The sequence below is a fragment of the Etheostoma cragini genome, chromosome 4 (genome assembly GCF_013103735.1).
Source record: "Etheostoma cragini isolate CJK2018 chromosome 4, CSU_Ecrag_1.0, whole genome shotgun sequence".
Taxonomy (NCBI): Eukaryota; Metazoa; Chordata; class Actinopteri; order Perciformes; family Percidae; genus Etheostoma; species Etheostoma cragini.
This window is the reverse complement of record NC_048410.1, coordinates 27,647,537-27,660,714: the sequence shown is the minus strand read 5'-3', so window position 1 is coordinate 27,660,714 and position 13,178 is coordinate 27,647,537. Positions and strand designations below refer to the sequence as shown.

At 40.5% G+C, this 13,178-nt stretch overlaps 1 protein-coding gene across 3 annotated transcripts in view; it reads right to left on the bottom strand.

Moving 5' to 3' along the window:
• chd5 (chromodomain helicase DNA binding protein 5) overlaps positions 1 to 13,178 on the bottom strand; it is a 54,806-nt gene that overhangs the window by 28,333 nt on the left and 13,295 nt on the right. For all 3 annotated transcript variants that reach the window (XM_034868214.1, XM_034868212.1, XM_034868213.1), the window contains exons 3-11: positions 10,493 to 10,702; positions 7,863 to 7,981; positions 7,069 to 7,310; positions 6,842 to 6,954; positions 6,482 to 6,608; positions 6,045 to 6,211; positions 3,457 to 3,681; positions 1,096 to 1,302; positions 404 to 615 (exon numbers count right to left, since the gene is read on the bottom strand). In XM_034868214.1, the coding sequence (XP_034724105.1) occupies positions 404 to 615; positions 1,096 to 1,302; positions 3,457 to 3,681; positions 6,045 to 6,211; positions 6,482 to 6,608; positions 6,842 to 6,954; positions 7,069 to 7,310; positions 7,863 to 7,981; positions 10,493 to 10,702 (1,622 nt within the window). The remainder of the gene's footprint in view (positions 1 to 403; positions 616 to 1,095; positions 1,303 to 3,456; positions 3,682 to 6,044; positions 6,212 to 6,481; positions 6,609 to 6,841; positions 6,955 to 7,068; positions 7,311 to 7,862; positions 7,982 to 10,492; positions 10,703 to 13,178) is intronic.

The window sequence follows — 13,178 nt, the reverse complement described above, 5'->3', positions numbered from 1 at the left end:
TTTTAAATGTATCATTCAGTGTATCTCATGTAGTAAAATGTATGATAGAAACGGAATTTGTCTGAAATACGTGTCTATACATTTGAGTGGCAGGCTCTAACGCAGGCCTGGAAAGTCTGGAAACACACGGAAAACAATTCACTGGCATTCTGTCTGGAGTGTAATGTTTTCTGGGATCTTGAAACCACCAGCATATCCTATTTTCTGAAATATGCTGTGCTGTGTAGAATGATCTCCATCTATTATGTGAAAACAGCGCGCATAAAAGCAAGATGACACCAAGCATAAACCAACAGAGCACCAGCTTACCAACAAGAATCTCCAACCCCTGGATTCTTAAAAAGAAAGCAGTGTGTGAGCCCTGATGTAAGATATGAGGGTTAGTGTAACTGTGAGCAGCCACCTGTGGTTCACTATCCGGTGGATGACCATCCACTCTGGTTTAATGCCATAGCGGTAGAAGCGCTCCTCCATCCCAGCATAGTGGGGGTCTTTGCTCTTCCTCTTCTCGCTGTTGAGCTCCTCCTCTCCGGAGCCGTAGTCGTACGGCGGAGGTTCGTCCATGTCGTTCTTACGCTGGTAGTTCCGATACATGACCGTGTGGTACAGCTCCAACTGCTCCAACAGAACAAAACGGTCAGTTCCGCTCCGTTTCACGCAACACCACCTCTGGCAAAAGGGCTTTAACTACAACACTGCATCATATCATCCATCCAAGGTATTAAGACTATATTTTATCAACTATTTTCAAGATCCAGAATCAATTTATTGAAGAGAAGAGGGATAAAAAAATGAATAAAGAAAGCTATCGTACACATTTTAAGCCTATTGAATTTAAGTGTTATTATTCATGTTACCAACAAATAAGGCCAAATGATAAGACACTCTACAAGAGAGCTTTGTAAAACATCTGAAGAATACAGCTGTCTATTCTAAAATGATTGAGTTTCCTTAGAAAAAAAGTCCTCTTCTGCAACTTTTTGGACTTATTTTGTGCACATTCATTAAAAGTCAGTTTATTGTCTATTGTCTACTGTATGTGTATGTTGTGACACCATAATGTGAGTTGGACCTACTGTACTTCTAAAACCTCACCTGCAGCTCGCTGACCCAGGAGCAGTGCCAGTACGAAAGGCCGGCCCACTTTACGAAGAACTCCCTCTCTGGGTGGCCCTTGAGTGGAGGCTTGGTCAGCGGATCGGTTGGGTTGCCGTCGGGGCCTGCCGGCGGTTCAGCCGGCAACGGGGGTTCCCCCCATGTCCAGTGCAGAATCTTTTGGACCTTACCTTTGAGGGGAGGGCACTAAGAAGAAAAACAGAGGTGCTGTGATAGATGCAGTTATCAGTACCATGGCAAAGCAATGATGCACAAAAAACCCTTAGTGATAATAAAGGGGCAGTTTAAGTACATTGTTGGGGTAAACACAAGGGTCCTTCAGACAGGACACTGGTATTTAAGCCTCCACCTCCCTAAACATCCACTCTATGCTGTCACATGTTCCTATGCAGTCATACAAACACGACAACATTTGTAAATCACTGTGAAAAACATGTACTATGTATTACTGGATAAATAAGAATAAATACTTCTTAACCCTCGTGTTGTCTTCCTGTAAAAATTGAAAATGAACACTTTTGTTGACGCTTTCTAACGATGTTCTTAACTTTTTCTTCCATTTTTTTCAACACTTTTGTCACTGTTTTTGACGTTTTCAACAACGTTGAAAACGTCCATGTTGATGGATAATCACAGACTGGAATATGTCAACTTTTACTCAATACTATTTCAAAAACACTTCATTTTTTTTTCAAATGCTATAAAAGTTAATAAGACACTCCAAAATTAACAAAAGTAGAGATTTGTGCTAGCCAAAGAGCGTTGTATGGAATCAATCATGATATTTTGGGTAATTACAATTGGGTAATTAAAAAGAACATTGATAGGGAAACGGGTCAATTTGACCCGAGGACAACGTGAGGGTTAAATAATCTATCTTTCCTTGTTTTCCAGGCGTTCTAGACAAAGCAAGCAAACTTAAATACATCAAAATTAAACAGACATTCCGATTTTTGCTCATTTGTACAGCAGAAAATGTCATGGAACATTATCTCTCTTATATCATACAGTGCCTTGCGAAAGTATTCGGCCCCCTTGAACTTTTCAACCTTTTGACACATTCCTGGACCATTCTGGATGAGAACCTGTTGGAGTCTGCAAAAGACCTGAAACTGGGACGGAGATTTATCTTCCAACAAGACAATGATCCCAAACATACAGCAAAATCTACAAAGGAATGGTTCACAAATAAACGTATCCAGGTGTTAGAATGGCCAAGTCAAAGTCCAGACCTGAATCCAATGGAGAATCTGTGGAAAGAACTGAAAACTGCTGTTCCCAAACGCTCTCCATCCAACCTCACTGAGCTCCAGCTGTTTTGCAAGGAAGAATGGGCAAGAATTTCAGTCTCTCGATGTGCAAAACTGATAGAGACATACCCCAAGCGACTTGCAGCTGTAATCGCAGCAAAAGGTGGCTCTACAAAGTATTAACGCAAGGGGGCCGAATAATTTTGCACGCACCACTTTTCAGTTTTTTGTTTGCTAAAAAAGTTTCAAATATCCAATAGATTTCGTTCCACTTCACAATTGTGACCCACTTGTTGGTGATTCTTCACAAAAAAGTTTGAAGCCTGAAATGTGTCAAAAGGTTGAAAAGTTCAAGGGGGCCGAATACTTTCGCAAGGCACTGTGTATATATATATATATATATATATATATATATATATATATGTAGGAACACATGTCTGTAGCCCAATCATACACACACAGACACGCACACACACACACACAAAGACACAAAATTTCTTGGGGGAAGAAATGAATACAGCATGGTATTGCGATAATTTCCGTGGCAATACTTCATCAATTCCAGGTAATTTTTTTTTTTTTATTATATCTGTAAATTGCTTGTGAGAATTTAACTTTTTGACTAACTTTTTTTTGTATTCATTTAAATTATCAAACACAATTAAAGTGAAATAGACGTAAATGTATACTTGTTTTCCTTTGGTCACGTAATATGAAAGTTGGAAAAAAGGTAATAAATTGCAATATATCGCCAAATATTGCAATAGTATATAAGTGTTGATAATATCGTTGTGTTGGGACTCTGGTGATTCCCACCCCACACACACACACACACACACACACACCCACACACACACACCCACACCCACACACACACACACACACACACACACACACACACACGCGCGCACACGCACACACGCAGATGATGAGTGATTTTGCTCTAAAATCACCCATAGCGAAATTTTACATAGGAAAGTATTACTTAGAAAAAAATCCACATATACATTTAACTATGTGAGCGTATTTATGGCAAGCATTTCACAGATAAACAGCATCAAAGAGTATTTAAAGTGAAGCGAGAGCTCACCATGCAGCGTGGACACAACCACTCCCCGTTGGGGATCTCGGGGAGAGGGGGGTTCAGGCAGTGGATGTGGTAGGAAGATGGGCAGGTGTCGCAACACAGCAGCTCTCCTCCATCTTTACACACTCTGCAAAACTCCATGTGGTCATCCTCTTCCTCGCCTGCCGGCTCCTCCTCCTCCTCCTCCTCCTCATCGTCTTTGGCCTCCCACTGGATACCCTCTTTCTCCTGAGGGACACAAGGGGGTGAAGGCTGTAGCTTGTACTGCTTAATAAATCCTATCACCTTGTCATTTGTAAAATAAAGATGACATTATTACTACAAGGACACATTAAGATATAGGATATATGAGTTTTTGATGGGTTTGATTTAATGGGATTGCTATGGACAAAGACCACCTGCGGATACACTGGTAAGAGCAATTTACATCTAAGCGTATATCCAACTAATTAATAGTAATAGCACATGTAAGTGTATTGTGTAAACTTCGTTAAATATTGTATTGCATTTTCTTTTGCGGTTGCAAATGTACAACCAAAAAAAAAAAGTTCCTTTGCGAGAGTGTTTTTTTTCCATGGTGTAGCCAAGACTTACTACACAGAGCTGTGGAGATAGGTTTAGGCAGTGCAAGACTCCAAGGTTGGGAACCACTGTAAACTGATAAAGGGTCCTATCTTGCACACGACGCAAGTGTCTCTGCTAGTTTAAGACAGACGCAGTTGTTAATTTCCCAACCTGCGCCCATCATTGCGCCCATGGGCGTGCTGGTCTTACAGGGAGGTGTGTTTAGGTGCATTATCGGCAATCGGTTATTGCTATCTTGAGGCAGCGGGAAGTAATCGCACCATAGACCAACCAAAACCTCTAAAGTCGGTAACACAGGATTTCATTGTTATTTTAACATTAGTAAAATATACCTAGGCTTATGCACAGCGCGCATACACTATGCCTGTTACACACACACACACACACACACACACACACACACACACACACACAGGGAAGCGCAGCAGCACACACACATGCAAAAAATTACATATAAAAATATAACAGTGCAAATCTGACATCATAGAAGCAATGCAAGGTACAGATGAACCTGGCTTTTAAAGGGAATGGGAGATGACACTGAGTGGTTAATTGCATGTTAGGGCCCAAGTTCTTATTGAGTTTGCATCCCACTCAAATACCCCAGTTAAGCTGTTTCAACAGGTTGGTTAGAGTCGTACCATGTAATTCCAATGTGAACATATCAGAAGAAAGTGACATGGTGTAAGATGTTTTAGGGCCACTGCAGTCTAGGAGTCAGGCTTATCAAAACTGAGATAAGAAAATGTCATGTTGGGATGAAACATGACGTCAACTTGTCTCAAATGCTTAAGCTACAGAGCGGTGAAATGTTCAGCCAACCCCTGTTGATGCATATAACACACATAGATTCTACCCACTTAACCTCATGACCACCTTAGACAGTTCTTTGCATATATAAAGAATATTGGAAACACTTTATAATATAGTGATTATTAATAAACGGTCAATTGATAATTCATTAATTAAACATTAGGCGGTAGTTATTTTTATTTTACCAATGAAATTATGCTTTATAACGTTTAGTAATTATTAGTAACATTATAACTTATGGTATTTATTTTAGTATTAGTTTAGTATAAAGTAAAGTAAGATATCCAGTTAATACTTGTTTTATAAACCATCTATGAACATTATTTGGCTCGCTATTATAAAGTTGCATCTAATGCATATGATAAGTTGTTAATAAGTGGTTTATAATGCATCAAGTAACATTCATTAGGCGTCATTAAATCTTTTTCAGGTTATTTATAAGAGAGATGATTATTAGTGCAGTGAAAATAGCTGTCTAAATCATGTTTATAGATGCTTAAGAAAGTAGTTATTAAGCATTAACAAGGTATTATTTTCATCTGTTGCAACTTTATAATAGCCATCCAAATAATGATAATTGACAGTTTACAAACAATTTCTCAGGGGTAAACAAATCCTTTGGTAATCCCTAACGAATACTAATAAATTATAACATTACTAATAATTAATAAACATTATAAATCCTTTCTTTGTTTGTTAACAGTTGAATAACTTAAGTTTGATTAGTTATCAATGTACCATTTATTAGTGATGTTATAGTTAGATAGTTATTTTTACCCTCCTGTTGTCCTCGGGTCAAAACTCTTTTTATCACAACGATGACAAAGAATTTTGAAAAAAGTGACAAATGTTTAAAAACCACAACAAAAATACAGGACAAAAATCAACCAAAACATTATTTTTGTAAATGCTGAAAAAATGACCAAAGAAGTGGGAAAAGTGACAAAAAAAAACATCAAAAACATTTGAATAAGCGGAAAAAAAACTGTTAAAAAATTGACTGAAACATAATTAAAAAAACAACAAAAAAGTGACAAAAATGGATAAAATTGACAAAAACGTCGGCAAGTGTAGAAAAAAACAAACTGTTGAAATCTCAACCCAGAAAAACACAACGTTGCAGGGCGATGGGAAGACAACACAAGGGTTAAAGTGTTACCAAATTTACTTAATAAATATATTTATTTACTCACACAGTGTGGGCAGCTCCATTTGCCCTCGGGAGCCTTCTCCAGCTCCGGGTCCAGACAGACCAGGTGGTACGCTCTGGGACAGGTGTCACACAGGATGATCTCTCCCCCTTGCTGGCAAACCTCACAGTAGTCCTGGTGGTCCGTCTCATAACCGTCCCCATCTTCTTCTGAAACAGGTAAAGGAAGAGGAAAACGTGGGAAATCCCCACATACAGAAATTCACTTGAATGCAGCTTTTATCAACGGTCTAAGATCGACCGACTCTAAAAGAGTAATAGCTGCTGAGAATGAGCATCTGCCTTCAGAAAACATGCCCGAAACATTTTAATTTCCTCGTTACCCATAGTCAAATAGACTGGTTCTGAGGGATTTCAATGGGATTTTGGAGGGAGCGAAAACACACCACAGAGCATGGCGTGTGCAGACAGTAAACATACTTTTCCTTTTTTTCCGCCCACGTCGAGCCTTTTTCTTGGTGGCGGCCCCCGAGGTGTCAGAAAGCACAGAGGCACTGTGGATGCTGATGTCATCAAAGTCGGATTCCTCCAGGAAGTCCTCCTCACTCTGGAGAGGCACACACACACACACACACACACACACACACACACACACACACACACACACACACACACACACACACACACACACACACACACACACACACACTAAAGAGCTCAGAGCTACACAAGGAATTAAAACAATACTTTCACAGTAAGCAGTCTGGTCACTTTGATGCCACTGAAAATATAGAGTAGTGGAAGAAGAAGCAGAGGGAGACAGGGACAAACAACCCATACCGAGGATGCTTTCTTCTTCTTCCCACTTTGGCCCGACTTTGATTTGGTCTTCTTCGGCTTGGGTTTCTTCTTGACCTCCTTCACAGACTTGCTTCTCTTTCTGACTCCTGGTCCTGAGACACACACACACACACACACACACACACACACACACACACATTAACCCAGTGGTATTCTCACTATTATTTCTGAAAATATGTGTTCAGTCACGGTTCAGTAGGCCTTACCCTTTCCCTCTTTGGTTTTGGCTTTTTTGATTGGCCCCAGCTGAGGACTCGGATGGCCACTGCCGACGGCCGTTGGCTGAGCCACGGTAACCGTTTCCACGGCGGCAGCCACAGCGGCGGCCACAGCGGTGGCAGATGCGCCTTTGAAGGGGTTGTTGGCGCTGAACTCTCGCCACTTGGCCCCTAACACTGTCATCATCTTTGACATGGGAATCTTCGGGTTCTTCTTGGCAATGAGAGGCCTTAATAAAACCAGAGGGGAGAGGAGACAACAACGGCAGCTTTATTATGTCACACTTCATTCCTGTTGATGTAATCTCTCCTCCCGTCGGCACTGGAGGACATCCCACTGCCCCTTAAGTTTAGTTCCCCTATGCTTTGCTGTGCGTATGTCATGTTTGTGATTTGTCTGGCAACAGCTTGAGGTTTGGCACGCTGGCCTGTGAAAGATAGTGGGTCAGAGCACCGAGTCCCAGAGCCTCCCGGCTGTCACAGGCATCCAGTAACCAGCTGACTACTCACAGGGGGCACCGCAAGAGCTCATGCTCCACTTTGTCGGAGCAGAGGCTTAGCTGAGCCAGACAGCCCCAGGTGAGACCAACTCTGTATACCAACAGTTGAGCTTTGTAGCACAAACAAAAAGAGCAGCGCTCGCTCGTCACTGCACACTCTGGTCTCACTGTGGAGTTTCTGTTTTGGAAGTGTCAGTGAGTTTCTGACAATCCTCAGAAACAAAAGCAGAACAGAGTAGTTAACATAGGAAAAATAATCCAGAGACAAAATGAGATGCTTGCCTGAGGAACTGGCTGAAAGCTTTGTAGTTGGTGATGGTTTTGTAGTCGTCCTCGGTGAAGCCATACTGAACGTCTTCCAGACCCCACTCTTGCATCAGTTGGCTGGAGGATTTGGGTTCCTAGGGAAATACAGATGGGAGACATCAAAATGCATACGATAAATAATGTTTAAGAACTGTGATGTTAATCACCCGGACCGCATTCAGAAATGATCATCGGAAAAAATAAAACAATTTGACTACTTTAGATTGTTGTCCTCAGGTCAAATTCACCTGTTTTCCTAGATCAGTGTTCTTTTTAATTACCCCAAATAACATGATTGATTCCACACAACACTCTTTGGCAAGTACACATCTCTAAGACAAATTTAGGGATGTCTTATTCAATTTTCATAGCATTTGAAAACAAGTGTTTTTGAAATAGCATTGAGTAAAAGTTGACATATTCCAGTCATGATTCCTTTAATTTTAGTCTAAATAATTCCTCATTTCTGCTTTTCTAACACAAACATTAGGCATATTTTCCTTTAAATTAGGTTTATTGACCATAAATTAACTGTAAAACTAAAGTGAAACAAAGAAAGTGGCAAAAAAAGAGTCAAAAGTGTTGAAAAAAGGGACAAAATCGTAACAAAAAGTTGATAAAAAGCGTTGATTTTTAACAACACAAGGGTTAAATGAATGTGTTTTTTTAAAGATTTTCTTTTGGGCGTTTTAGGCCTTTATTTATATAGGACAGATAAAAATATGAAAGGGGAGAGGGGGGAATGACAGTCGACCATATATGTGCGCCTGCTCTACCAACTGAGCTAACCCGGCCACGTTTTAAAGGATTTTTGACATTGTTGGACTGCAGGCCACCTGGAAGGTAGACCGACACCACATTTCAAAGTCTGCCTACAAGCAAAACCAGTTTTTCTCTGAAGGGAGAGGGTTTCTATGTGACCTTGCCTCTTCGTTTTACCGTCACAACACCACACATATAGTAGATTCAGCATTGCGACCACCACTGACCTACGGACTACAGCTCCATTTCATTACGTTGTGTTCGTCTTAGTTTCAAATTAAATAGGGTTTATAGCTTGTGGGGTCTGGGCTGTGACAACATTTCTCCCGACGAGGAAACTTGAAGCCTCCAGTGCACATACGCTGAGAATTGATTTTTCAGTGAAATAGGAGACGTCTTGTTTCGATCAGATAAACTTTTGAAATACACAACATTCTAGATTTTGTCAATGAAGGGAAAAGGAGCAGGAAAAAGATGATGGAATACAAACTAATTTACTCATGAATCCTGCATTTACAGTATATATTTAGAATATTTTCACCACTTTACCTTGCCGTCAGACAGACCGGTTTACGATCACTTAGGGGGAACTGAAACCGTTTTATACTCCCATCAAAGCCACCAGACTCCATTGACAAAAACAGTGATTTTACCTCTCAGAACACAGGAGTTGCTGGTCTACTGCTGCCTGGATTGGTATATGTTAATGTGTGACTTTGGTGTTTTCAAAGGGTTATGAACTAACAAAACTAACAAACTAACCGATCAAGGCAGTGGTAGCAAAGCAACTTCTGTGGTCTGCAAAGTAAAATTATGTTTTTTGTTAATAGAGTCTGGTGGCTCTGAAGATAGCATAGACAATGCACACGGCTGTCTGACGGTAAGGTAAATGGAAAAAAATATATTAAATATAGCATACACTAATATTGGTTTTATATTTTTATACACTAATATTGGCGTGTCGACCACCATCTACTCTGGCTTAATGTTTTTCACTTTTTGGACGTTTTCAACACTATGTAACACTAACTTATTAACTTTCATTTTACAGTTATTTTTGAATTTATGGTCAATAAACCTCATTTATAGGAAATTATACTTAATGTTTGAGAAAAGCAGAAATTAGGAATTATTTAGACTCAAATTAAAGGAATGGATGTTGATGGATAATCACAGACTGGAATATGTCAACTTTTACTCAATAATATTTCAAAACCACTTCAATTTCTTTTTTCAAAGGCTAATATATTGAATAAGACCCCGCCAAAATTAATGAAAGCGGAGATTTGTACTTTCCAAAGAGCGTTGTGTGGAATCAGTCATGTTATTTTGGGTTAATAAAAACAACAGTGATATAGGAAACTCTGACTCAAGGACAACACAAGGGTTAATTTAGCTTAACTGAACAGCTTTGGAGTCATTGGAATGATTATATGACTTTTTTCGAGTTGAATGGTGGTCGTCTTGCCCCCCCCAAGCCTGGAAGAGGAATACCTATTCTTGCAACTTTTTGCTGGCGAGCCGCCTGCCTAAGTGTCAGGAAGTATCGTGTAATATTAAGTCTTGCGATGTGACAAATTGCTTCACGGCACTGCACACATACGCCCATTCAGGAACTGTCTAACAAGGCACCAATGGAGTTTTCCACACTATCGTCATGGCTGACCCGGCAAAGGGAAAGCATTGTCAAATGTCTATTCTAAAGCTGTAGGGGGGGGCTCTATAGAGAAACCTGTGAGGAAAAAGTGAGAAGAGAAAACAGCAAAGAAATGGCCAAAGCGTAGTATTCAGTGGAATACAAGAAGTGATCTGTTTTAGCCTCATGGACCAAGACTCTGACTTACTTTTAGGTTCCCATCGTCATTGTCATCGTCGTCATCTTCCTCCTCTCTCTTCTTCTTCCTGGGCTTCTTCTCTTTCGGTTTCTTCTTCTTCTTTTTGGTTGGGCCGTACGTGCTGTTCTCGCTCTCAGAGCCGACTTCCGGACGTTCCCGTTCCTCCTCCACCTCTGAGGTCTCCTCCAGGTCGCTGTCAACCCGTGACTGGATTCCTCCCTGAGGCATATGACATGGACACATTAACATTATGTATACGTATAAATAATTGCACAATATTGGTTATTTGGTAACAGTGGGTAATGAGAAGGTGTGACGTTCAGATGGCTTTTTCTTCTCTATATAAAGCAAGGCAAGGCAGCTTCATTTGTATAGCACATTTCAGCAACTGGGCAATTAAAAGTGCTTTACATAAAAACAATTAAAACAAGTTACAGTTCAGTACAAGAAATAAACATTAAAGAGCAGTTATAAAACAGTCAAAATAAAACACGAAAATAAAAAGTTAAATTGCAGTGTAAGAAATTAAACATTAAAGAGTAGTAAAAAAAATGTAAAAGCAGATAAAATAGTAGATTTTAAACTGCTAGTATGCAAAATCCTGAACAGCTCCAACTGTTTCTTGTAGATTTTACCATAAAAATTTGTCACACCTGCTTGGAGAAATTCTCAAAAATATATTCATCTCCTGTTCAGAAATACCCCCAGAATTGCCACAACCCTAATCTCACACATTGTTAACAAAAACCCAAATTGTACCAAGTTACTCAGTTCACTTCTATATTTGTTTCAGCCAACAATATTAATAATTTCCCCTTTTCGTTGCTTAATCAATGAGCCATTTTGTGGAAACCTGAACTTTGTTGACCAATACGGTGGAATTCTACTAAGGCAGAACCATATTTCTTTACTCATCTTCTCATCCACCACGGGCCCCGCAGGATCATGGGACTTTGTACTCTTGTTCCCCATAAAGATGTGTGTATCTTACATCTTCACAAAACTACAACTAGATTTGATATAGTCTGGAGCTCCTGCCAAACTGCTATTTTTACAAATGTAAACAGGTTGAATCTGACTTTGAGTCTCGCTCTTTACCTCAAGACACTGACTGAAGCTCGCATCAAAGCCAGATTCCTCGGTCTGAAGTGAATTCAAGGTCTGTATTTTACCATCGACGCTACTAAGAAAATCTATCTCCAGTTACAATGCATCCTCTGAGACAGAATTTCAAATGTAGTGATGCAAATATAGATAATTGAAATATGAAACTGAATGATAGGACGAATAAGCATAGCATTTATTTTGCCAGGGGTTGGGGATTAAAGCTCCCACAGCAGCCTCCCACGCTCAAACCGCTGTTAGACTACTTTAAAGCACTTTGGATAAAAGCTCCTTCTTGATGGCATTAACATAAATTAAATGACATCATTTCAACGTGTCACTGCTTTACTAATATTGTAATTCTTCTACCTGTGATGAAATGTGTAAATTACTACAAGTCCACAGTTAGCGGTGAACCAATGAGGAGTCCAGTTGATCATCTTTTTACACTTGATCGAACTAAAAGGAAAACCAACAAACAGAACCCCTCAGCCAATCACGGCTCAGAGCCGATGTGTGGACTGAGCTGCATCCTGCCTGTTTCATATGAGACATCTGGACAGCTGTATAGTTAACAGGTGTTGTTTGTGTGATAAGCAAGGTTGCATTTGAACAAATTCACCCTTACTTGATCATGTTTGAGTAAAAAAGGGGGAAAGTATCTGGTGTTTCTCCCAGAATGCACCTCTCACCTAATTCTTTGTGTGCTTGTGTGTATGTTTGTGCATATACAGTGTGTGTATTTCTGAATCTTCCTTTGATCTGTGTGTGTGTGTGTGTGTGTGTGTGTGTGTGTGTGTGTTCTCGTTTAACTACATTCGTGGGGTCCAAGAACTGGAACAGCATACTTGTGGGGTCCGGACAGCTTTGTGGGGCCAAAATGCTGGACCCCACAAGTTTAAAGGGCAGTTTGAGGGTTAAGACTTGGTTTTAGGATTAGGGTTAGAATTATATGATGGTTAGGGTGAGGTTAAGGGTTAAGGTTAGGCATTTAGTTGTGATGGTTAACATTAGGGTAAGGGGCTAGGGAATGCATTATGTCAATGCCGGGTCCCCACAAAGATAGTGAGACGCAGTGTGTGTGTGTGTGCATGTGTGTGCATACGTAGGTGTGTGTGCAAGCACGCATGAGTGTGTGTGTGTGGGGGGGGGGGGTGTTTGCACACACGTGTGTCAGTGTTTGTCTGTTGGGCATTTTCTTAATTTCTCTTTTCTGTGTGTTTCTTTTGCTTTTGTGTAAAGATGTGTTTGTGTGTATGCCTGTCATGAATGTATATGTCCAATATGGAGGTTTCTGTGTGTGAACATTTGTGTGCACATGTTATGGAGTGAATTAGATCACAGCGGCTTTTTTTGTTGCTCTGCTCGCTGCCTGTTGCTCAGCAGGCCTGTGTGGATCCATGGAGAGACATACAGGCGTTTTGCTCTGTAGCGCAGTGGAAAGCCTCACGTTGCCGCAGCGCCTGCCAACCCTACCAGCAGCCTGGCTGTGTTGCCATGGTGACCACATTTGAGCAGTGTCTGGCTCTCTCTCTTCCTCTCTCCTCCTAGTTTCCTTTCTCTCTTTCTCATAGCTTAACCCCCCCCCCCC